Source organism: Chelonia mydas, chromosome 1 (assembly GCF_015237465.2).
Source record: "Chelonia mydas isolate rCheMyd1 chromosome 1, rCheMyd1.pri.v2, whole genome shotgun sequence".
Classification (NCBI taxonomy): domain Eukaryota; kingdom Metazoa; phylum Chordata; order Testudines; family Cheloniidae; genus Chelonia; species Chelonia mydas.
Window position 1 is genome coordinate 224,409,428 of NC_057849.1, and position 26,608 is coordinate 224,436,035.

General features: G+C 40.4%; 1 protein-coding gene and 1 long non-coding RNA gene across 2 annotated transcripts in view; one reads left to right on the forward strand and one right to left on the reverse strand.

The window, feature by feature from the left end:
* The window catches only part of LOC122464001, a 41,413-nt gene extending 19,539 nt beyond the window's left edge, over window positions 1–21,874 (forward strand). Inside the window, exon 3 of the long non-coding RNA XR_006287811.1 lies at window positions 21,694–21,874. This is a non-coding gene — a long non-coding RNA (uncharacterized LOC122464001). The remainder of the gene's footprint in view (window positions 1–21,693) is intronic.
* Window positions 171–15,958, reverse strand: LOC114019958 (uroplakin-2). The gene is made up of 5 exons (XM_027824206.3): window positions 15,682–15,958; window positions 10,342–10,497; window positions 8,033–8,270; window positions 5,497–5,576; window positions 171–3,714 (listed from the first exon to the last, which is right to left on the reverse strand). Exons 1-5 carry the CDS (start codon window positions 15,761–15,763, stop codon window positions 3,572–3,574), a joined length of 699 nt encoding a protein of 232 aa, XP_027680007.1. The 5' UTR covers window positions 15,764–15,958; the 3' UTR covers window positions 171–3,571.
* Window positions 21,875–26,608: the final 4,734 nt, after the last annotated feature.

Below are 26,608 nucleotides of genomic sequence, written 5' to 3' on the forward strand. Positions count from 1 at the left end.
TTTTTCAAAAGATTTGCTCTAGGAATTATTTTGGGGAAGTTCTACAACTTGTGTTATACAGGAGGTCAGACTAAATGATCACAGTGATCCCTTCTGCCTTGGAATCCATAGGTGTAGACCAGGCCTCAGGCCCAAATGCATTTCAGTCAAATTTGGAGAATGGTCTAAAGGAATAACAAATCAGTCTTGTCAAAATGTTTTACTATTTGATCTCTGCTTTTTTATCAGGTCACCCTTCTAGGAAAATAATCCAACTTAATTTTTTCATTCAGGCTGGAGTTTTTTCCTTTCAACCCAGATTCAGTTGCATTGCAAAAACATCAGAACATATTCACGGAGGTCATTATTTTATATACAGCATTCATATTTTTATTTGAAAGTCAAAGTAGTTCACATGTTCAAAACTCCTCTGAAAAAAAAAAAAAAAGCAAAGTGTTCGGAAGAGAGGAAGCAACCCCAAGCCCTTTTTATTACGTGGGACAGGTGGGTGGGGGAAAGCTTAAATTTTTTATGAGTTTGAACACATAACAATTTAGCAGGACAGTACAATGTAGATTACGTGCATTCTATTAAACCAAGGACTTGAATGCAATTTATGAAAATATGGTAAAGGATTGTAAACCATAACACTAGTGCCAACGGACACCATTGCTAATTGATCATTGATAGGAATTATGCCCCTAACAAATGAATAACTGCTCTAGAGCAGTTGTTGAATGCCCTCTGTTGATATATCACACTCTTGCTATTATGGGTTTCATGAAATTCAGCATCATCATGAAACTGCAGCGAATTTCCACTATTATTATTGCTTTTAAATCCTCATCACAGATTGTCATTTATTTCATTTTGACACAGTTATTACTTCATAAAAGTAATCACTGACAGTTACATTTATACTTAGTTGTAAGATTTGGAGGGGTACATTTACCCGATGAAACCAAACATAAAGGACTTGATCTAGAACTCACTGAAGTCATATGGAAAACTTCCTATTGACTTCAGTGGGCTTTGGATTCAGCCCAAAGAGCCAAATTCTGCTCACACTTACACCTGTGCATCCTCATTGAAGTCAATGGGTTTGCATGGGTTTGTCTGAGAGCAGAATTTGGCCCAATGTATTTCTATCATTTCCCACTCTCTCTCTTAGTTATAGGCTGTACTTTTATATAATTATGTAGGGGTCTGCCATATTCACATCTCCATTAAACTCAGACTCCATCTTCTCAATCTATTTTTTTTCCAGTATTTTTTTCCTTTTGCCACATGACGATGATTGGGAACCTGTCCTCTGTAGCCTATAAAAGTGATGTTTGTTTATATTACATAAAATATAATTGAAATGTGCTAAAAATGTAAGTGGAGAATACATTTTGGGGCCAAAGTTTAGGCTTGACAATAGCGAGAGTGTGGTACATTATGGGTGAAGTGAAGAAAGACAACTCATAGCCAAGTTAGAGATAACTTAGGACATAACCCCAGGCCATTTTGTAAATGTGTTTGGCTCTAACAAGAGTTTTGGATGTAATGTAATTGTTTTGGAAGGATGCTATCTATACTGACAGTTATTGGAATGGCATTTATGCCGTTGTTAAAGATAATGTTTAATATTAAATAGCCAATATAGCAGAAATATAGATATGGTAAAAGATAGGCTTAATGCTAATTAATCAAGGGTGTTATTGTAAATTATTTTAAAAAGGATAACACATTAATTTTAGATTAGCATGCTCATTCATTATCAAGGTACTATTAGTAAAAGGATTATTTACCCATTCTTCTCATTCAGGGAATGGTCACCCCTGGTGCACCATTTCATTTTGGAATGTGAGTATAAAAATGCAGTGTATGGTTATATCATAATTCCTGTTTGCTTTAACCATCTATTCTATTTTCAATTTCTATTTTAAATGAAGTCTTTAATTCTATCACTCATGGTGTCATTCACAGTCTTTGACTAAACTAAATTTATCTGTAACCACCCCAGAGCCTCAAACCTAAAGAATTTAATTTGGTTATTGGTATTATTATTTATACTGAAAATACTAATTGAAAATACTTACACCTCCGAGGGCTAGCAGCTGGACCACTTCAGAGGTCTGAGTGCAGTTGCCAAAACATCAAGGTAAATTCTGACAGCTGAGATGAGGCCTTTCAGCTCAAAGCAATAAAAGTTCTTTCAGCTCAGTTTTAGTGGTTAGCATAAGTGAAAATTTTCAGAGTGGCCCTGGGCACAGACCCTTCAGGAGAATAACCGTTACTATGGATCAATATGCAAACCATGTAAACTCATCAGGACAATTACAATACCATGGTAGGGCTTGATCCTGAGAGGTATTGGATGTCGCAACCAGGTCAAACCTAGAAGTTGGAGCAAGAGTCAGCTGGGTCAGGATACTAGAAGGTCAGAAGCAGAAGACAAACTGGGGATCAGAACCACAGGTCAGGAACCAGAGTCAAGATGGGTCAGGATACCAAGGAGGTCAGAGGCAGGAAACAAACTGGAGTTCCAGAACCACAAGTCAGATGCCAAGAAATCAAGGACATGGAGCCACAAGGCACACAGTCCCAAGCAGAGTGGATCCCAGTTGTTCAGACAACTTACTGTTCCTGCTGCAGTCCTAAGTAGGGCCAATGGGCCAATCAGCTGCTTTGGGGCTCTGCCAAATGGACCTCAGGGCAGAGCCTAACCCTGGGGCTGGGCTTCATGGATACCAGGTAAGCCATTGGCAGCAGACTGCCAGGTGGCGGGTTGGAGTGTGGTTGTTCCTATGGCCTTTGAAAACCTGGGTTTGAGCCCTATGGGTCATGACACCAGGGACCTGCAGCTCTCATTGATGTCAATGAGATGCTTGTGGATTTGGGTTCATGGAAGTTATAGCTGCTCAACATCTCTAAGGATCAGGTATATAAAATCAACTCCTATGCCAGTTATCACAATGCACCATATATCATGTCCAGCCAACGTGAAATATCAGACTCAAAGATGGTGGCCTCTGATACATGGGTGTAAAGAGAAATTCACTACACACAATGAGCCATAGCCCTCAGTGCACCCGTAATCAACCATTGTACACCATACAACCACTAACACAGCAGATGTGTTAAGACACTGAAATATGAAGCCTGCCCAAGCACCCTCAGAAATGTTGCTGCTAGAATTAAAAGTCGTGCACTGTGACACATGTGATATACAACTCCCTAGCTACATGTCTCGGGTTAATGACGATGGATTTTTGTTTATGGCACCAAAGTACCTTAGCTAGAGAAAGGCCCAAGCCAACTTGGAACCAAACATCAGGGTTGTTCGGTTTGGGCCCAACTCTGATGATAGCACTTGATGTAAAAATTGTCACATTGTAAATCAGGCTATATACAGTTTTCATCTGATACATTATACATCTTCAATTCTGATTTATACTGTTTCTAATTCTTCATATTCCCTTTCTAATTCTTCATATTCCCTTTCTAATACAGCACTCATTATTGTAGATATTCTTGATTCCTGGAAAGCAGTTCATTCAGATCGGTAGTCGTTTTTGTTCTGGAAGGCAATCTTGGCTTGCCCGATTTATGATTTTTTTCCTCCAAGAGCTGCTGCTACAATTAAGCCAACCACGAGCACAAACATACCAACAGAAAGCAGTACCGTGATCACTATCATTCCTCCGGCCCGCCCTAAGAATGATCCATCATATGCCGTGAAACTTGTCACTAAAATGTAAAAAGACAAAATATTTAGGGAGTTAAAGCCATCGGGGTAGATTTTCAAACCCATGTTTCCCTTTTGCACCATGGTGTGAGGGTGTAAGTAGTACTATTTAGTAGAACTGTCATCGCAGTTAACAAAATAATGTAAAACTTTAGAGCCTACAAGTCCCCTCAGTCGTACTTCTTGTTCAGCCAATCACTAAGACAAACATGTTTGTTTACATTTACGGGAGATAATGCTGCCTGCTTCTTATTTACATCACCTGAAAGTGAGAACAGGTATTTGCATGGCACTGTTGTAGCCAGTGTTGCAAGATATTTACATGCCAGATATGCTAAACATTCATATGATCCTTCATGCTTTGATTTGTAGGCTCTAAAGTTTTACATTGTTTTGTTTTTGAATGCAGTTACGTAAAAAAAAAAATTCTACATTTGAAAGTTGAAATTTCACGACAAAGAGATTGCACTACGGTACTTGTATGAGGTGAATTGAAAAATTCTATTTCTTTTGTTTATCTTTTTTACAGTGCAAATATATGTAATCAAAAATAATATAATGTGAGCACTGTACACTTTGTATTGTGTTGTAATTGAAATCAGTATATTTGAAAATGTTGGAAAACATCCAAAAATATTTATACTAAATTTAAATTGGTATTCTGTTATCGTTTAACAGTGCGATTAACACTGTGATTAATCACGACTTTTTTTAAATCTCACAATTAATTGCAATTATTTTTTTAATCGTTTGACAGCCCTACTATTTAGACATCTAAGCATGTGGTTTTTAGTTGCATTCAGATATTCAGGCCTTGTTTATGCACGAACTAGCAATTTGTCTAAAGGTATATGTACACTGCAATCAGAGATGTGATTTCAGGACAGTCTGACATACTGACATTAGCTTTAATCTAGGTAGTGCAGCTAAAGGTAGCAGTGAAGAGGTGAAGGCACAGAGTTCAGCAAAGGCTAGCAATGCAAGTATGTGCCTAGAGTACCTGGTATGCCCGCACTGCCATGCTGCCACATCTTCAGTGCTATTTTTGGCCGTACTAGCCACATCTAAGCTAGCACAGATATGCCAGCGCATGCTGCAATTTCACCTCTGATTTCAGTGGAGTCATATCCTAAACATCTGGTTTTTTAAGATCCATAATTAAACTGGTGCAGTCTCCAGGTGGAATCTCTCAAATAAATTTTAAAATGGCTTATGTCAATTCAGCTTAATTCAGCAAGGAATCCATTTATGCTAATTCAATATAAGTCAGGTATAAATAAATTTAAGAGTGTCCAAGCTGAGCTTTTGCACTGGTTTAACTAAATCAATTTTTATACCAGATTAGTTAAATCCATACAACTTTGTGTGAAGACAAGGCATTAGATGTCTAACTTAGTGTAGGAAGTTGTTGTTTACTTATTTTGAAATCTCAGACAGATTAATTATTTGTTATTAGTATTATTTAACCCCTATATTGTAGTGATGAATCAGGCTAAATGAAACCTGGTGCCTGCTTCTCGCGTGCCTTCCACCTTTTTGTAGCCCTTTACACCTGTGTAAATTAACTGATTAACTGCAAAGTGGATATAAAATACGTCTGGTATAAATGATAATCCAGTCCCAAGTTTCTGCACAGTTCTATGAACTGGATAGAGAAAGGCTAGTATTAAAATACCTTTAGCAGAACAGCTTATTATCCTGTAACAGGGTGATTTTATGACTCCGAATGACAGGAGCTTAAGGAGAATAACTGAAGTGACTTTTTCACTACGTTAGAGACTCACCATTGTTTGTTTGTATGGCATCTGACCAGCCTGTGTGAGCTCTGATTACAGCATTTTCATCCAGAATAAAGAAATTCACCCTTAAATAAACATGGAAAAAAATAAACATTAAACATTCTCCTTAGCAGGATCATACAAAATGCCACTGTATGTCTAGTTCAGTTTTTAGCTCTGGATTGTTTTCAACCTAGGTTAATATTGTCCACCATAAACAATAGCAAACATTTTTTTATGATGGAAAATTGCTGTCACAGCCTGTTCTGTGTTCGTAAAGAAGGACCTTCTGACTCCCATCCCACCATTACTTGAAATGGTTCCTTACTAAGATGGACCCATGTCCAAAATGGTGAGTTGGCATTCAGCTCTAAAGCTCACCCGTATTTGGCGGGAGGGGTTTTGGACCTAGTGTTTTGGTTTGGGTCTGTCACTGTTTCTTACTCACCTAAGAAACTATCCTCATTTTTCAAAACTCTGCATGGATTTGCTCCTCCCTTCCTCTTTGACTTCATATCCACCCATACTCTTCTATCTCCACATTTCATTCTTAATTCATCCAGGTAAATGGAATTCTTTCTTTAATCTCTCTGAGTCACTTTATGGGACTGATTCAAAGCCCATTGAAATCACTGGAAAGACTTCCTTTGAACTTGGTAAGCTTTAGACCAGACCCTTGTTCTCTACCTATAACTTTTCTTTTTGTCTGAGTTTACAGTTGTGAACTATCACTTATGGTATCTGGCAATAAGGAAGCTTTCTAAAGATAATGCATTACATTAGATAGAGCATTTTGATTTTCAGAAGGTGTAATGAGAAAAAATAGAAAAACAGTGCATGCATCCATTGCATCTTCACAAGCTGGCATTGTACACTCAGATGCCCATATGTGCTTGCAAAATGGGATTCTGCCTCCTCGATTCTTAAGGCTTTTGTCCGTCAAACTTTTGTCAGTCAGGGGTGTGAAAAAACACACCTCTGACCGACAAAAGTTTTACCGAGAAAAACGCCAGTATGGACAGCACTTTGTTGGCGGGAGATGCTCTCTCGCCGACATAGTTACCGCCCCTCATTGGGGGTGGTTTTATTTTGTCAGCAGGAGAGCTTTCTCCTACCATCAAAGAGTGGCTACACTGCGTACCTTATAGTAGAAATAGCCTTAGCTGCCCTAGCCTCAGCATAAGTTAGAATAGGTATGGGGCTGATGTAATTTGTAACAGTTGGCTATGAACTCTAGGGCTTATCTATAGAGTGTGGCAATGTGAACTAGAGGGGTGTGATTTCTAACGTGCAACAATGTGTTGTGCACTAACTGGCCTGTGTAGACCATGCTGATGTGCACTAAATGCTCCTCAGTGCACATTATCGTAGATCTGTTTCAAACAGCACTCAAGTAACGTGCACAAGTGAACTTAGTTAACCCCAGCAAAGTCTACATGGGCCAATTAGTGCACAACGCCTTGGTGCACTTCAGAAATCACACCCCTCTAGCGTGCACTGTTGCAATGTGTAGACAAGCTGTAAGGAACCATACCCAGCTGTGAATTGGAAGAGCCCTTTCAATTTCCCAGCACACCTTCTAGTCTGTAGTGGGGGTTGGTTGGCATGGGAGCCAGGTCTGCCAGCTTTACTCAAAATCTCAAAATTTTTGCAAACTGGATATCGGGTGGGGAGGGGGATTTGTTTGGGGCAATCCAAATGTTTTGTTTCAATCATTTTGAAATGTTTCTTTTTGATTTTGACCTTTTTAATATTTTAAAATGTACTATGATTAGCTTAAATTTAGAAACAAAATGTGGTTTCAAACCAGAAAACTGACAATTTTTTGCTTAGAAAAATGTCAAAAAAGGACGTTTTAACAATTTCAAAACTTTTTTCAACATTTTTTCAAGTTCAGAAATTTGTCAAAACTGATCCTTTCCCACGAAAAGTTTCAGTTTTGACAAGTCAGCAGTTTTCAATGAAAAAACTATTTTGTCAGCAAATTTCTAACCAGTTCTAGTCTCAACCCAGCAGCTCTGGCCAGATTCTGGATACTTTGCAAAGGGGCTGGAACCAGAGGAGAGAATTTGTCCTGTGTACATAAGAGCCCATTTCTGAATGCATATGTATGTTTTTTAAGAGAGCCCTCATGTTGCCTTCCCCAGAATATCTCAGTCCTAAGGTAGTTGTGGAGCCTGAAAGGTTCATCTCTAAAACCATTGTGTTTGGTTTCATTGGGTGTCTAAACAAAATGTATTAAACACTAGGGACCATGAATCAGAAGTAAGGAAGTTGCGTTTTTGGGAATTCACCTCTCCTGAATTATAGCTGAAATGACTGAACTACACAGGGCAGGAAACAACTCTTAAACAACTCTCAGCCTAGCACATTTTAAAAAAACAAAAACAAATATTTAACCCTTTTTATATTTGCTAGAGAAAGGAAACCCTCTCATGCTTTCACGTTGCCAGCATCACCTTGTGTAAGAGCACTGACTTATCAAAAGCTAATATTTTAGCCATACTGAATGCACTTTTGTTTCAGTTGGTTCATACAGTACCTGTAAATCGACGATGGCTGAAGGACTCGATTGCAGAAGGAGCCTGTAGCTTTTTCACAGACTTCTACCCCCACCTGGTAGCCTACAACTGTGGTCAGCTTGTAGTTCCCATCATCAATGTCCATGCTCACAAGATCCCTGGCTATTCTACATGAGACACTCTTGAATTCTCCCGCAAAGTAAACTTGGGCAGTAGAGGAAGAGTGGAGGGATTTGATCTGATCGGTGTCTGTCACAGCTTGAAAAAGGACAGGATAAAAATTTCACATTAATCATATGACCAATCAATGCAGCAAGACCATAACCTATTACCGATGCTGCAGTTTGCAGATGTTATTTAAGAAAGGGCTCAAGCATCCCATACAGGGGAGTAAGGAACCATAAGGTGCCCCTTTCTCTCCCCTGGGTAGGCAACATGGGTTATAATGTGTAGGAGAAGTAGCTGCCCTGCAGGTGTTATTTCCTCACCAGTGCAGGTAGGCGAGGAGTGGATAGAGCATTGGCACAGGATGAGCTGACACAGAGGGGGACAGATTGCAAGGTGCCAACCTAGTCCTCGTTGTCTGTATTAATGAGGGAAGAAAGGATAGTGTGAAAATAGAACTGAACTTTGAAAATGATTTTCTCTCCCAAATTTACAGCGTGCACATAACTCACGGGCCAGAACCATGGTGCCTCAACTAAGCAACATCGTGACTAGCCAGGGGCCAGAGTAGGTATATGGATTGAGCAGTGTGGGTATCTATAGAGCATAGATTGGATAACATGGCTACTTGCAGGAAGAACTGGTTGGAAAACAGAAAAAACTTTAATGGAAATTCTCTTTGAAAAATGGTTCCACCTTTTTTACAGGAAAAAGCTTTAAACAAAAGTTTTCTGACTAGCTGTCCCTGAAGGCCACAGCCATGTTGCAGGGAATGAGATGCCTCCAGGACAATTATAGGGCACAGATGTGATGCCTGTGTCCTGGCCTTAAAGAGCCACTAAGGATACCCACAACCCATGCAGCATGAGTGGGAATATGAATAGAGGAGCAAGAAAAGCCCCCAAAAAGGAGCAAGAATTTATTTTTAAAAAATAGAAAGAAGAAAGAGAGAGAAAAACAGATGAAAAGGAAAAGAAAGAATGGAGACCAAAGACAGGACATGTCAGAGAGGGAGAACAGACAGACAGAAAAAAAGATGCCGCACATGTGTCAGAACATGGCACAAGGAGACAGGTGGAGGCGACTATTGGCCAGTGCATCACAGAGGAGGGTGGCAGGGCCGTCCTTAACCATACACAAAGTACGCAGCTGCATAGGGCACCAGGAAATTTGGGGCACCAAATTTCTTGGTGCCCTACGCAGCTGCGTGCAGCTCCGGCCCCTGCTCCGCCTCTTCCCCATGGCCCCCATCCCTACCCCGCCCCAGCCCCGCCTCTTCCCACCCCTGCTCCGCCCCAGCCCCTTCCTCCACCTCTTCCTGCCGCCCGGTGAGTGCAGGGTCGGGCCTGCCTTGCACTCACCAGATGGCGGGAAGTGGAGCGCCCTGGCCCCAGCCCACTCCGCCGGCTTGTGCTGGGGGCCAGTTCCCCCCCCCTGCTCCCCCCAAGCCTGCTCCTGCCTCCCCCTGCAGAGGCCTGGGGCCACACACACCCCCAAAGGGCGGGAGGTGGGGGCTACGTAGGGCACCAAAATGGCTAGGGCTGGCCCTGAAGGGTGGGTCAAAAAATAACTGGGAACCACTGCTTTAGGGCCTCAGCACCATTAAGTGACTAGCATTGTCTACTGCATGATGCCACAAACTTACTACAAAATTATCACACTCTCTGGTGACCCTGGTACTGAATATTATAGAACAATATGCAAAAAGCCTCAGGCCTAGCCTGAATTCCACTCATAAATTCAATACTGAAATCCAGCCAGGATTCCTACTCATAGTGACTTAAAGTCATTGCTATCTGAATGCAGTGGACTGTGTGGCATGACCTGCTGGTATCAGTTAAGTTGCTGCTAGACAGGTGGCTATATCAAAAAGACTATCTAACCATAGTTGTCCGCCTTTTTGACAATCCCATTAAAGGGCAAGGATTGATGGGCATGGAGATCTCACATAGAAATCGTCCTCCTAAGTCATGGTTGAGTCACATCAGTGAGGCATTGTGAGGAAGCTTGCACTGTTGTTGCTCATACTCTATCTGGTCTTCTGTGGATGGCTGGAGGACTTTGGCCTTTGAGGGTGTCCATCTGTCATGGTTTATAACCAATAAAATAATGACAAGTTAAAAGAATTGACACATCAAAAGAGAAAATCAAGAATACGTCTTACCTGGCATAGCAACTTTATCACCAACAGCCGCTACTGCTGGTCTAATCGTGGTGGGTGTGAATTGAGAGGAAGGAATACACTTAGGAATATTAACAATGAAAGATGAACTCATTCTTGCTGCTAAAATCACGCTCGCATTTGGAAAGAAATCTAGTGCTGGAAATGAAAAAAAGATAATGTTAGAGCAAATTTGTTTCCATGTAAATATATGATGACCAGGAAATTTAGCTAATGGATATTGATTTATTTCTTAGAGCTGATGGGGAAGTAACTTTTTTCCATCATGAAAAATCTCTAGGGACACAAAAAAAAATTATTTTTTTCATTTTCATTGACATTTTTCAGGTTGGGGGTTTTGGCAATGAAAACCAAAATTATTCAACAAAATAGAAACGTTTTCACAAGAACTTTCTTTTCATTGAAAAGCCATTTTCCACTGTAAAAATGCTCTGATAGACAATTTTGGAACAGCTTCACTATTTATCTTGTGCTTTTTTTCTTTTCTTTTCTTTTTTTTAATGCTACAGACACTCAAGGAACAGATCAAATGTTTAGGAGAGAATCTTAGTTATTTTAATTAGGTGAATGTACCCATGAAACTTACGGTTTGCGGTTACTACTAAAGTAACCAAACTGGTTTCGAGTTCCTCGCTGGGTCTGTGGTTGGGAGCACAGCAGAGGCCCCTCTTGAGTGCAGAATACCTTACCTTGTTCTGCTTTATATATCTATGTCGAAAAACATAAACAATATCTACTAACCTAAGAACTAAGCTTACTAGCCTCTGTGAAAAAGACGTGCTGCCATTCCCCTAAAGCCACACTCCCTGCTATTTAAAGGAATTAAAGAGTTACACGCTGTTTGATTTTAATAAATTGTTAATCTATTTTAAAATAATCTATTTTAAAAACATAGGGCCAGATTCTCTGTTACTCCAGTCCAGCCCTGAGCACAGGGCCCATTGGAGGCAGAGGAAGGTGTGGCTTGAAGCTATGTTTGCACTTCCCTAATTGTAGCCCCAGCCCCAACCCAAAAGCTTTGATGCTTCCACTTTCTAAATTCAGTGCCCAGGTGAGAAGCCAACCTCTCTCCCACAGCTATTGAAAAAGTGGAGGTTGCTGGGATTCCTACCAGGCTGCTGTCCCTTGAGTCTGTTTGGAAGCCCGATCTTTCCTATCAGCCACTAGGTAGTATGTGACTGATAAATTCCTACCCAGGCCTCTGACTCTGGAAAGGAGAAGGAAAATTCCCTCTGACAGTTCACTCCTCCTGTTCTCAGAGCCTTCTGCTATTTTAACCCTCCTGCAGCTTCCTGGCTGCTGTGGTGGAGGGAATCTGAAGAGTGGTAAAGCTTCCACTGCTCCACTCTTCCATTAGCTCTCTTAGCTGCTGAGAGGCTTGGGATTTTGGTTCTCTACCTCTCCCCCAGCCCTGCTTTTCAGTCTTCCTCCTAGCAAATAGCCCCAGCACCTGCTACTGCTGATGCCCACTACTTTCCCAAACAGCTGCAGAATGAACCTCATCTAATTCTTGTCAGCTCCATTGTTGTCCACAAGATACTGAACAGCAGCTGTGAAATCTCAAATGGTCAGTTTTCACTCTGTTGCTGCTTCGGGGGTCTTGAAGCAGCAGCAGAAGCACTGGGGCTGTCTGACTGCAGTCTTAGGAAGACAGCACTGCAATGGCTTACATTCTGTTCATAGCTGGAAGGTTTTCTGCATCACCATAAGGGCCAGAATGCTTAACATAAAATAAAAGAAAGGAAGCTTAGATTCTTCAGAAGCTGTTGGCAACCATCTGGGAAAATTTCTTACTTGCAGTGGATAAGTTAGTTTTTCAAGCTCTCTGTGAGGGTATTGTATGGAGTCAGTGTCAGATCAGTTTATAGTGAGAAGCATTTGTAGTTATAAAACATTAATATTATAGCTAGTTTAAACACCAGCCTTTATACACTTAAAAACAACTCTTTATATTTTTAATAACATCTCTCTTCCTCATTAATGCCCCCAAAGAAGTAAAAAATGCTTCTCGTTACCAAGGAAAACAAATAGGGAGACATTTGGTAGATATGACATACAAAACAAAACAAACAAAAAACACAGACCTTTTTATAAAAGTGAAGAACAGACCTTTTTATAAAAGTGAAGCAGCTTACAGGGCTGCTCTAACTTTCACAGCTAGAACAGTCTCCTAAGGACTGTTTCAATGTCAGAGAATTGATGCCCACTATGTAGATGGAAGAGATTTGACTATTTTGACCATAAGCCTTAGGCTTGGCTTCCCTTTTGAAGACTATAGCCCTATCTGTACTAGTAGAAAGCTAAACTGGTTCTGAAATGGGTTTCCAACTACTGTCAAGTCAGCGAGTCCACACTACTTGTCATGCCAGATGCTTGCTTAAGCACACATGTATCAAACAAAATTGCAATATGCAGATGCAGAATGTTCCATCTACTTTTATACCATGTGAATTTGAGGAACTCAGCTTGTAGCTTTGAGGGATGCTATCAGATACTTGAGGCTATGTCTACATTACACTACAATAAATCACCCCCATGAGTGACATAAGTTACACCAACATAAGCACTCATCTGCACAGTGCTATGTCGGTGTGGAGAGCTTTTCCCACCAACATAGCTCCTGCCACTCACGGAGGTGGTTTTATTATGCCAACGGGAGAGCTCGGAGATGGGAGATGCATTGCAGCTGCACCACGGAGAACTTGACTTCAATGAGACTACTCATATGCTTAAAGTTAGACACATGCTTAAGTACGTTGCTGAACTGGGGCCTAAAATTAATGTAACAGAATGGAGAATCAGGTCCTTAATATTCTCTAATGCAGGGGTTCTCAACCCTTTTCTCTCTGAGGCTGCCCACAGCATGCTGTAAAAACTCCACGGCCCACCTGTGCCACAATAACTGGTTTTCTGCATATAAAAGCCAGGGCTGGCATTAGGGGGTAACAAGCAGGGCAATTGGCTGAGGTCCCACACCACCGGGGCCCCCGCAAAGCTAAGTTGCTCATGCTTCAGCTCTGGATGGTGGGGCTCAGGGACCCGGACTTATCCCCATGCAGTAGGGCTTCAGCTTTCTGCCCTAAGCCCCAGCAAATCTAATGCCAGCCATGCTTTGGCAGCCCCCCTGAAATCTTCTCGCAGCCCCCCAGGGGGCCTCAGACCCCTAGTTGAGAATGCTCTAATGTACTGTTAGTAATGACTGGGGTTTTTTTTTACATGTGACTTTTAATCTGACAGTATTCCCCTTAGTCACATCTGAGATAAAGCCCTTGGGCTCTCCTGGGCTTGCTGGAAGAACAGGTATAGCATTGTGGTCAGCCTGGATACCAATGTAATGTGAGCCAGTTCATTGTGCTCTCTACAGGGCCTTTGGCCATTTGTCCTAATGCTAATTCTTTTTCCTTTTGCATTCTGATGTACTGATTTCAGTTGTATGCAGTGTAGCTGTAGCCCTGTGGATCCCCGGATTGTAGGGAGACAAGGTGGGCGAGGTAATATATTTTATTGGACCATCTTCTGTTGGTGAGAGAGAGAGAAGCTGTCGAACTACACAGAGCTATTCCTCAGGTCTGGGGAAAGGAACTCCCAGCGTCTGTTCCACCTTGCATTTTGCTATGACCCTGGGAGTCCCTTTCCCCAGACCTGAAGAAGAGCTCTGTGTAGCTCGACAGCGTCTCTCTCTCTCACCAACAGAAGCTGGTCCAATGAAAGCGATTACCACATCCACCTGACTTTGCCTCTCTGATTTCAATTTTGTTTACTTTGTTATGCTGAAGACCCTGATCTTTCAGTCCTTAGGCAAAACTCCCATGGAATTTTTTCGTGCTTGAGGACTGCAGGGCTGGAGCCAAAGGCCCAGACTCAGCTCTGAATAGAAACCCGGAGCAACTTGATTGGCTTGAACGGCCTTACTTTGGGTTTACACTGGTATCACAGAGAGCAGAATCTGGTCCAAAATGTAAAAATAAATAGTGCCATTAATGAATTACTAACAGTAGATTGTTTTCTAATACCTCCTTTCATTCAGAAGGAATCAACAGAGTTTTAAAGCATGTACCTATCACTCATCAAAGACCTGATCCAACTCCTGTTATAATCAATGGAAAGACTCTCACTGACTTCAGGCAGTATTGGGTTGGGTGCTAAGTGAACACATTATTATACGCATAATGAAATATGCTGTGGGCTTCATTTTCAGAGGCGCTGAGCACCTGTACCTCCAATGACTGCTGAAAATCAACCTCTATATGAATACTGAATTAGGGGTGAAGAAAAGGGTCAAGAATAGGTGTGTTTGACCTTAAAAATGTTGCACTCCTATAAAGAATAATAGGATCTCTATCTGCACTAACTGTACGCTAATGATAACTAAAATGCTTATATAGATAAATGAAGTGACCTTACACATTTCTCCTATGCATGTGCACTATTTATCTTCCCTTGACTAAGACACTACAGAATGTTACCAACAACTTTCCTGCCTTTAGTATTCTGTCACCCTTTGGGAGCATTCTGATCAGTGTGACAGACACTGCTGAATTACAAGATGGTTACAATGTATAAGTTTGTTGCAGTATATCAGAGACATTTTCCTTTCTTCTTCTTACAAACTACACCAGGAGAAAGGAGATCATACAATCTGGTACTTTCCTAATACCATTTTTTATTTTGGCTTCAATTTAGATAGTTTCTTTTCACCTATCATTCATCTAGCATGGAATTTTAATTTTTTTCTTTGTTCAGTACACATATAAATATCAGATTTAAAGGACAAAATTCTTTTCTCAGTTACACCTGTATAAATCTAGAGTAATTTGATTTATTATTAGCTTTATTAATATTACCTATTCTTATTATTTTATTTAGTGCCATGTTCATGCATGGAGCTGTACATATCAGTAAATTCTTAAGGAAAAGGTATAATTTCTTGCCCACACTATGACAGTGGAAGCTGAAGTCCATGGAGATACTTCAGACCTATGCTGGTGTAAATGATGGCAGAATTTGGCCTGAAATGGTTCAAAATTCTATATCAAATAGAATTATGTTTTACAATCAAGGATTCACGTGGGAAATACGTATATCTTCTAACAAAGACATTTATTTGCCTGTAAAACTCCTTATATGCATGGCTCTACATAAATAATAATACCAAAATCTGAAATAAAATTAAATATTGCTATATTATTTCCTGTTCATCTAAACCTGGGTTGCGCTGTTACAGCATCAATTCGGCTGAGCATTACTAAACATAAATACATTAATTCAAAGCATAAAACCCAATGTAGCTTACTACTACTGAAACAGAAATGTGGTACTTACAGATTTTGTCTAAACTGGACAGTTGAACAGTCCATCCTATTCCAAGGCAGCCAGCAAAGCAAACCAGCTGAATTAGCTTCATTGCTGTAATGTGAAGGGATTAGTCCTACTTGGTGGACAACTGAGAAGTTTTTTGGTCTATAGATGTTCTGCCTTGGAAAAGTGGGAGGGATTTGCATTCATTAAACAGGTACATGGAAGGGGGATGGGAGAAAAGGAAGAGAGGAGACAAGGGAGAGGCATGTACTAGATAAAGCTGCAATTCTTGTCACACAGTGAGGCAACAACATGGGTGTAAAGGTAATGGGAACTTTAAGGACTTGATCCAGTAAAGGGCTTAGAAGTAGGAGCTTAAGTCCTTTCCTGGATCTGGGCCTAAATGCTCAAGAGAGCAGCGAGAGGACTTCTGCCCACTGGCAATGACCAGCCTGCTCAGAGAGCTTTGCATGAGAAATAATTTCTAAATGACATTCAGCTAACGGATCGATTTCATAGAGAAAATCACAACCCAATTTCATCTTTACATGAAATAGAGAAAAGATGCTTGTGTTAAAGATGATGCACACAGCTGATGTAAAACATATACTGATGAAATAATAACCTACCCAAAACTCTCAGTTTCTTTCCATAAGGCACCCAAGGAGAAAAGGAAAGATAAGTGAAAGGTAAAAGAGAACCTATAATCTCTAGGAGTCAGCATTCTAATAGCGGGGCCCTTTGGTTTAGTTAATTTCAGTCAATTTGAGAGGATGAGCTGTATCCTTTACTCCACTATACATACTGTATCATTTTTCTGGGGAGTGGAGGGGGCAAGATTAGTCATTTTTATAATGCAGGGACCCAGGATCTTATCCAGGGCTCCTTTAGGTCTGCCCTCAAAAGATTAACATAATCGGATCTTTATACAGTAGATATGAGACAGTAATAAATTACCCACTTCACAGATATGTATTCCTACAGCTTTCAAAGAAAAGGTGGGACAAAATCGATCTAGTAAGCAAGAAGGTTTTTCTCACTATATTATACCGTAGTCTGTAAGAGTAGCTTCTATAAACTTTATGCTCAAGAGTGTGGTGAACCCAAGGTACATCAACTTTATTTTTGGAGGAAATAATATCCCCATTTTCTTGAATCCCTGAATATTGCTATAAACTAAGAGGAGTGAGGAAGCCTGGATGACATATACTCCAATCCCCCAGGGAAAACTGAGGCGTTGGAGGCTATTGCTTAGAATTTCCTACTAGATTTTTGATGAAACTGAACATAGAATAAAAGTCAAATGTTCCTGTCCACTTTTGGATCAAGAATACTAACCTTAGCTAGGACTGAAGGCCTTCAAGCTAAGTGGTGCTGTATGTAGGCATTGGTGTTGGAGATTCATGAGTAAATGGAACTGAGTAAATGGTAGTCTACCCTCTGAGTCTGTAGTGAATTGTTGCCTGATATGTCTTTCAGATAAGAGGTAAAAAACAAGAAATCCATTTCTGGTCAATTAGGATAACATGACACAAAACAGAAGTGTTAATTCCAGTGTACTAGCCAAATTCAAGTGTGAATAATGTCATTTTGCAAAAAGAAAAGGAGAACTTGTGGCACCTTAGACACTAACCAATTTATTTGAGCATAAGCTTTCGTGAGCTACAGCTCACTTCATCGGATGCATACTGTGGAAAGTGTAGAAGATCTTATTATATACACACAAAGCATGAAAAAATACCTCCTCCCACCCCACTCTCCTGCTGGTAATAGCTTATCTAAAGTGACCACTCTCCTTACAATGTGTATGATAATCAAGGTAGGCCATTTCCAACACAAATCCAGGTTTTCTCACCCCCCCCAACACACACAAACTCACTCTCCTGCTGGTAATAGCTTATCCAAAGTGACCACTCTCCTTACATTGTGTATGATAATCAAGGTGGGCCATTTCCAGCAGAAATCCAGGGTTTAACAAGAACGTCTGGGGGGCGGGGTAGGAAAAAACAAGGGGAAATAGGCTACCTTGCATAATGACTAAGCCACTCCCAGTCTCTATTCAAGCCTAAGTTAATTGTATCCAATTTTCAAATGAATTCCAATTCAGCAGTTTCTCGCTGGAGTCTGGATTTGAAGTTTTTTTGTTGTAAAATAGCAACTTTCATGTCTGTAATCGCGTGACCAGAGAGATTGAAGTGTTCTCCGACTGGTTTATGAATGTTATAATTCTTGACATCTGATTTGTGTCCATTTACTCTTTTACGTAGAGACTGTCCAGTTTGACAAATGTACATGGCAGAGGGGCATTGCTGGCACATGATGGCATTTTGTTCATGTAAATTCCATCGAGAGTATCAATTGGCGAAATGGTTATTAATAGTTATTTGTATTGTGGGAGTGCCTTTGGGGCCTCACTCAGGGATCAGTGGCCTGTTGTGCTAGGCAGGGGCAGGTGAAAGCACCACGTAACGGGAAGACAATTATGATAAGTGTAATAAGCAGCAGTCACAGTACACTAGCTACCTCTCCATTGTCACAGTTTTGTGGGTCTTTTCCTGCATAGGCCTTTTCCTCTTAAAAATCTGTAGTGTGGTGTAATGTAGTGCTGCTAGCAAAGAATGTCTGCCACATTCCACTCCAGAGCTGGCTGCATTCCAGTGGTGGGTGGGTGGAGTATGAGGTCTATAAATCATTTTTGAGATGCCTCTGGAAGAACAGTGTTGTGTAGCAAATATTATTTTTCCTATTTATCATCCAAAACCCTCAGCTCTGGTTAACTCTCTCTATATAAACACAATGAGCTGGCAGCTGTTCTAACTGGCAGTTCCAGATGGTCATAGTTCATTCAGATTGGTTGCCTTCCCAACTTGAGACCTTTTTTTTTTTTTTTTTTTTTTTTTTTTAGGGACATGGTTCATGTCAAGTCTTAACAGGAGAGCAGCAATGTGTGGATCTGATCATAGAGCTTTGTTAATATTTTAACCTTATGACTTAGAAGTTGGGCTAATGGTGCCTCTGTGGCATCAGCATGTGGATTGCTCAATCAAATTCCATCCATAAATCCTAACTGGAAAGAAGTGCAGACTGTTCCAGACATTCCTTTAAAACTGGTTTCTTGGGGAATGAAAATAGGTACAGTTTGGTCTTGCAAATGGAAAACCCTGAATTTACATAGTACGTTGGGAGGGAAACCTCTGCCTTCCCATTCAGAATACAACAGACTGCTGCTCCTGGTGTGTACTGTAATACCACATAATCTTTGGTCTATAATTCCTGTAATTTAAAACATGAATCTGCTGCATTCAGGGAGTTCCTTTTTTCCATAGCCCAGATAAAAGCATGAGACATAATTGATACTCAATGATTTTATTATGCTCATTTAGGCATTTAGCCCTTGCAGGTAAATACGTTGAACATCAGAGCATTTCTTCAAGGAGCAACATCAGCACTTGGACTGAATGTGAACAGACATGAATGTTGTTTTCTTTCTAAGGGGTCGAGGAGAAGACCCTGCAATAACTCACAAATTGAGAACAGTATGGTTTCTGAAAGAGCAGCTGAAGAAGGATTTAAAAATAATCTCCAAATCTACTCCATCCTTGGTTTGTTGGCTGAGATTGGGGACAAAATGTGAGATGGTGCTAACTTTGCTGTGAATGGACTGAGACTAACAAACTCATCTCACAGCCTCGTGACTGACAGAGTCTAGTAACAACTTTCAGTCACAGCCAGCGTGGGCTGGATAAGAACTGGTGATTTGTGGGAGAGATGAAAGACTAATTATCCCATTATCATTTCACATAGCCATATAGTACCCCAGCAGGATATTCTCGGGAGCAGGGCCAAGAGAGTCTAGTTCTACCAGACAAATGTTGCAAGGAAGGATAAGATTCAAGAAGGAGGAGACGGGGGGAAAAAAGCTGCCGCTATCTGACCAGGATCCCAGATCTGAAATTGTTGACCTAGGTTCTATGTCTAGGTGCCTATTGTCATATTACCTAAGTGTCTCTGTAGTTTTTGAATGTTGACCCTGCACCCAACTAGGACCCAACCCAGAATGTGTAAACACCATACAGTGACAGCTAACTGAAAAACCAATGCCAGTAGCTCAATAGAAGATGATTAATGTTTTGTATTGCAATAGGTCTCAGAGATCCCTGATTAGGATCAGGGCCCAGTGCTAGGTACTGTGCAAACACATAAAGATTCCTCTGCAAAGTAAACAAGTGACAAATTCAGTTATATTAAATTCCAAAATAATCCCTAAAATACGAAAAAGGGAAACCGGATGGAAGAAAATAAAAATCAACAATACTAACCAAAAGGCTCTTAATAACAAGGCTATATGCAGTGGTGACAGCAGGATCTTCCTTCTAAACCTTCGCCAACTCAGTGCTCTCTGATGCACTGTCTTTGTAGCCCACATTTTAGTAGCTGACAATCCTAATGCAAACCAAGCGACATAATAATCCATTGTCTAACTGTGAAAATGTTTGAAACCACAAGTAAAACCTGCCTAGCCATCCCACCCATTCCTTCTCATTCCCCTGCCTTCCACACCCAAACTTTACAAGCTCCACAGACAAGTTTGGTCACATATCTGCTGGCTAATAGCTGTGGCTGTAATTTTTAACCGTAGCGAGTCTCAGGACAGAGAGTCTGTTACACACGTTTAGGGCAATATTCCACAACATTCCAACTAGAGCCTGAACTGAGGGGACTTTAGAATTAGCTACATGAGGTGAATTTAATGCGCTTGACTTTCACCCTTAGAGATCGGAATTTGAATCTTGATTTTGGTTCCAGGCAAAAATATACTTTGTGGTCTCATCTTAGCACCCTTTTTTTTTTATGTCTCAGTTTGCAATGATTTAGCTTGACTGGCAGTCTCTGCACAGTAGAGCCCCAGGATTGGAATAGGATAGGAACTGAAAATCAGAACAGAAATGTCCTTATAGAACTGTGTTGGGAAAACATAAGCAGCACATATCTGTACTGTGCTTGGCACAAAGTTAATGCAGTTAGGGTTATATTGGCGCCTTTGCAGAGGAGTCCTCGGAAGAAGGGATTATTCTCATTCCAGCACAGTGGGGTCTCTTTTCCAGCTGGGCCTTTATACTTTACCATAATATAAATATTTGTTGATAAAATGTGAGCACCACTTAAATCCTCAAAGTAAGGCTTAAGTGGTGCAGCATTTTGTAGACCTTGTGTGGGCTCTTGACACTGATGTAATTTTGACCCTTAGCCTCAAACTTTCATAAACACTAAATTAATTCACAAATACAAATTATTCAAAAGTTAAACAAATGTGAGGAGAGAACAGAAAAGAAGAATTTCTTTAATTGAATCATGTTTACCATTGGAGTCCTTATCCCTACTGTCTTGTCAGTGCTTTGGATATATCCTAAAAGATAGACAAGTGAACAGCTACTTTCCTTAAATTGTCTCACAGAGTCTGCACTGGAGAAAGGGACTGTTGCAATTTTATTGAACCAGTACCAGCTGTGACTCTGCTTAGTGCAGCCATGCTAATCATCCTGTTTTGCAGCACTCTCTACATGCATTGCAGGGCCAGTGGGATAGGTGAGACTAACACAAAATTCCTAAAACAACAGTCAGGAGCCAATGCATAATGCCTCTGGTCTATACTGTATATTTGCACCTGCTTGCAGTATTAGTTTGTTCCAATGGATGCTGTCCAGGGCAAAAATTTGCACATGCACCAGGAGGGGCAGGGACTGTACTCTGCTGTATCCCCCCACTTGGAATTGCCATGGAGAAGTATCACCTCCTTCCTCATCACAAGCTGCAGCCAACTGACTGACTGTGCAGGCTGGCCAATATTAGGAGCACAAGCAGGTTTGGGTAGGGATGCCTGAAGAGGTAAGGGGCGTAACTTTACTCCTTATGCTCTTTTATTTGATTTTTTTTAAAAAACCTTTCAGTTGGTTTCATTAATTCTTGTGGATTTTTGTGTTCGTGTTGCACTTTTGTAGCTGCAATAACAGTTTCTCTCTCCCTTGTTTACTGTAGGTTTCCTAGACAGCAGTGGTCTGGGCCCATCCAGAAAGAGGACAATGTCCCTCTGATAGGCTCAGGAGGTTCCTCCATCCCCTTTCCTCAGCAAGGAACCAGAGATGAAAGGGAAACAAGTGAGTGGCTGGAGCAGAGTGGGGGAGGTGTTGTGCAAGTGGCTTTGCTAAGTATCCTTTAATGACCTTATTCCGTGCCCTGTCATGATGGTTGTTAGGTTTGGGCACAGTCTTGAAATCAGTTGAGCACCCTCATCTCCCATTTAAATCAGTATATAGTCATTTAAGATCTTGCAGGAAGCATTTATCACTTTGCAGGTGGAGCTACTCAATTGTTTTTTAAACTGAAAAATTTTCCCGTCAAAAAATGGGGTTGTTAGAATGTGAAATTTGTAGTAGAAAAATGTTATTTTCATCAAAATATTTTGACAGGAAATTTCAAAGCTAAACAAAAATTTTCATTTAGAATTGAAATCTTCATTTTGATTTTCAAGAAACAAAAATTTGTCAAAGCGTTGGGGTGTTTTTCCCCACTTTTGGGGGGATTCAGTGGAAGGATGGAGAGAGAATGTCTTCTGGAGATTTTTTCATTCCCTTTTTCCTCTCTATAACTTCAAAATTACCTCAATTTTTGAAAATTTGCAGAGGGGCAGAGTTCCTTTTGCTACCCTAACTTTTCAAAAGTTGGAGAAGTTTTGAAAAGTTAGAGTGAAAAAGAACAGAACATATGTGGGGGATACAAGGAGCAGGGGAAGACCTAGACATTCATGACATTTCATTCAGTAAGGAAAAAGGAAGAAAAGGGAAGGGTTTTAATTTTCAAAAAACATTAAAAATGTTTCATTTTGATTTTTCTTCAAAGAATGCAAAACATTTCAAATTAAAAGTTTTTTTTTTGGGGGGGGGGGACCCAAAACCAGGTCTTTCGACCAGCTCTACTTGCAGGATTGGGCCCTTTGGCTGAATGCAGCTTTCTACTAGATAGGAGATTAGTCTACTGCTCAATGGGTCTATTCCTTTACACAGATATTGGTAGAAAACCTGATAATTTTCATTCTATTACTAGACCTCGAATGACAGCTGTAAGTTAGTATTGAAATCTTGAGATATCTGTCATACAACTTATGTAAACAAAGCTAGGGAGAGTTTATTTTGGTAGCAAACTGAACTCAGAATGACTGAGATGGCATCTAATTTATTGAACTTAATACTTGCTACGTACAGTGCACATGAAGCTCTTAACTGTCCCTCAGTGTTGTAATTTGAGAGTACCTATTATCCTAGTGGATATTAGGTGTGGAGCCAGGCACATGCTGAAAAATGAAGCTTTGGGTTGACCGAAACATTTTGCAAATTTTTGCCAATTTAGAAAAATTGAGGGGGAGGGGAAAATGGAAGTGTCAAAATGAACCATTTCAACATTTCAGAAACATAACATTTTAATTTTTTGGACTAGATTCACAAGGGGATTCAGGTGCCATACACAAAAACAACATAGGGATGTCATGCCTCCCTAATAGCCCAGTGGTCAGGGCACTCACCCGGAATGTAGGACAACTTGGTTCAAACTTGACTGAGTCTCCTACATCCCAGGGGAGAGACCTGACCACTGTGTTATTGGGTATAAAGATGGCACCTTCTCCTTGGTATTTCTGACTCGAGCCCTTGATTTCCTTTGCTTTTGTTAAAAATCCCAGATCAAAAGTTTCCCAGTTTTTTTCAATTCTGGTTTCTGTTCAGCCTGAATTAAACTCTTTCTTCTTCTTCTTCTTCTTCTTGAACCTCCAGGAAACAGAAAAATCAGTGATTCATGCCACTAGAATTAGATGGCACCCGCCCCTTGCTGTTAGGGACAGTGCATCACTGCTCTGTGTTTATACACAGTGTCCAAGAAGTCTGTATGCACACATCTTGTTTTCCTTCGGGCTAAACACAAAACTAACCAGTAGGAGCAGAAGTAGCCAAAACAGGGATGAATGCACTAGGGGGAAGCGGGTAAAATGTGGCCCAGATGGGGCTACCCCTCCCCCTAACAGCCCTCTGCACCCAGAACCGTGCCAGGGAGACCCCACCTCACGAGGGTCACTAGGATCCCAGCAGTGCCTCCCACCCCCACCATGTGGCTTGGAGGAGAACTACAGAGAGGAGCCAGCTAGAGACTCCAGCCCATATGAAGAGAAGCAGCCCAGGCAGGGATCTCCGGACATTGCAGTCAGAACTGTAAAAGTTGTCTCTCTCTGCCATGTGCAGACAGGCTGTTTGCTTCAACCCTACCCCTCCCTCCTCACAGTCTCTTCAATTCAGCTTCACTCCACACCTGCCCATCTTACCCTCTTCTCCCCTGTCCTGGCCCCGTCTCCTTTCCCTTCCCGTTTATCTGATCCCCCTAAATTCTCCCGCCACAAAATTGTTCACTCTGATTGTATGTTCTACACCTTCCCCCACCCTGTGACTGTCTGGTACATTTAGAAAAGGCTGTCTCATTGCTTCCTTGTACTCCCGCATGTGCACCCATCTGTTGTTGCCTCTTGTCTTACACTTGGATTGTACATCCTTTAAATCCAGGCTCATCTTTTTGTTCCGTGTTTGTACAGCCCTAGCACAATGAGGTCCTGTTCCATGATTCAGAAATAGATTATTTCTAGGGCAGTCAAGCAATTAACAAAATTAATCATGATTAATTGCGCAATACAAATAATTAATTGTGATTAATTGTGCTATTAAACAATAATAGAATACAATTTATTTAAATTTTTTGGATGTTTTCTACATTTTCAAATATATTGATTTCAATTACAACACAGAATACAAAGTGTACAGTGCTCACTTATATTTATTTTTTATTTCAAATATTTGCACCTGTAAAAAAGAAACAGTATTTCAATTCACCTAATACAAGTACTGTAGTGCAATCTCTTTATCATGCAAGTTGAGCTTACAATTGTAGAATTATGTACAAAAAATAACTGAATTCAAAAATAAAACAATTTAAAACTTTAGAGTCTACAGTCCACTCAGTCCTACTACTTGTTCAGCCAATAGCTCAGTCAAACAAGTTTGTTTACATCTGCGGGAGATAATGCTTCCTGCTTTTTGTTTACAGTGTGAGAACAGGCATTCACATGGCACTGCTGTAGCTGCTGTCGCAAAATATTTATGTGCCAGATGTGGTAAAGATTCGTATGTCCCTTCATACTTTGATGACCATTCCAGAGGACATGCATCCATGCTGATGACAGCTTCTGCTCGATAATGATCCAAAGCAGTGCGGACTGATGCATGTTCATTTTCATTATCTGAGTCAGATGCCATCAGCAGAAGGTTGATTTTCTCTTTGGGTGGTTCAGGTTCTGTAGTTTCCATATCGGAGTGTTGCTCTTTAAAGACTTCTGAAAGCATGTTCCACACCTCGTCCCTCTCAAATTTTTGAAGGCATTTTTAAACCTTGGGTCTAGTGCTGTAGCTATCTTTAGAAATCTCACATTGGTACCTTCTTTGCATTTTGTCAAATCTGCAGTGAAAGTGTTCTTAAAAGTGTGCTGGGTTATCATCCGAGACTGCTATAATATGAAATATGTGGCTGAATACAGGTAAAACACAGAGCAGGAGACGTACAATTCTCCCACAAGGAATTGAGTCACAAGTTTAATTAATGCATTTTTTTTTAAAAGGGTAATCGGCATGGAAGCATGTCCTCTGGAATGGTGGCTGAAGCATGAAGGGCCATAAGAATGTTTAGCATATCTGGCACGTAAATAACTTGCAACACCGGCTACAAAAGTGCCATGAGAATGTTCTCACTCTCAGGTGACATTGTAAATAAGAAGCGGGCAGCATTATCTCCCATAAATGTAAACAAACTTGTTTGTCTTAGTGATTAGCTGAACAAGAAATAGGACGGAGTGGACTTGTACGCTTAAAGTTTTACATTGTTTTGGTTATGCATGCAGTTATGTAACAAAAAATAATTTACATTTGTATATTGTACTTTCACAATAAAAAGATTGTACTACAGTACTTATATGAGGTGAACTGAAAAATACTATCTCTTTTGTTTATCATTTTTACAGTGCAAATATTTGTAATAAAAAATAATATAGAGTGAGAAATGTACATTTTGTATTCTGTGTTGTAATTGAAATCAATATATTTGAAAATGTAGAAAAATGTAGAAAATATTTTTAAAAATTTAATAAATTTCAATAGGTATTCTATTGTTTAACAATGTGATTAAAACTGTGATTAATCGTAATTAATTGTTCTGAATTAATCACTTAGGTTAACTGCAGTTAATTGACAGCCCTAAATATTTCTCCTTCTACTCCTGACTGGATTACAGTATTCACCTTTATCCCATGTTTAGGGCCCTTTTTGGGTGAGGACCACTACAGCTACAACACTGTGAAATTTCAGATTTAAATATCTGATATCTTGAAATTTATGATTTTTAAAATCCTATGACCAAAATGGACTGTGAAATTGGTAGGGCCCCACCCAAGTTACATGGCAAAAGGACATGAACACATTTAACAAAGGTCTAAATTTCTCTACTAATAAAAACAATGCTTGTTTACAGTATACCTAAAGAAGCTTGGATATAGTGAGATTCTCTATGTTAAGTGCTGTTTGTTGTGGTGGTGGTATTACATCGTTAGCATTTTATTTTAATTGCTGTTATGGAACATAATTATTACCTAGATTTCTCTACCCTCTCCCTCCCCACAGGCTAACAAAGATCTAAAAATGAGAGTACCCCAAGTGTTGGTCCAAGGTCCGAGATAGACAAGGTGGGAGAGGGAATATCTTGTACTGGACCAGCTTCTGTGGTGAAAGAGACCAGCTTTTGAGCTTACATAGAGCTCTTCTTCATGTCTTGGCAATGTACTCGGAGTGTACTCATAGCCTCATACAAGGTG

Bases quoted from the DNA above. Each gene is read 5' to 3' on its own strand.
- LOC114019958 (XM_027824206.3), bottom strand. From the start codon at position 15,763: ATGAAGCTAATTCAGCTGGTTTGCTTTGCTGGCTGCCTTGGAATAGGA. The intron at 10,498-15,681 runs GTAAGTACCACA...TTTCATTTCCAG, and splicing joins GTCCAGTTTAGACAAAATCT to CACTAGATTTCTTTCCAAAT. The intron at 8,271-10,341 runs GTAAGACGTATT...TCCTTTTTCAAG, and splicing joins TGATAAAGTTGCTATGCCAG to CTGTGACAGACACCGATCAG.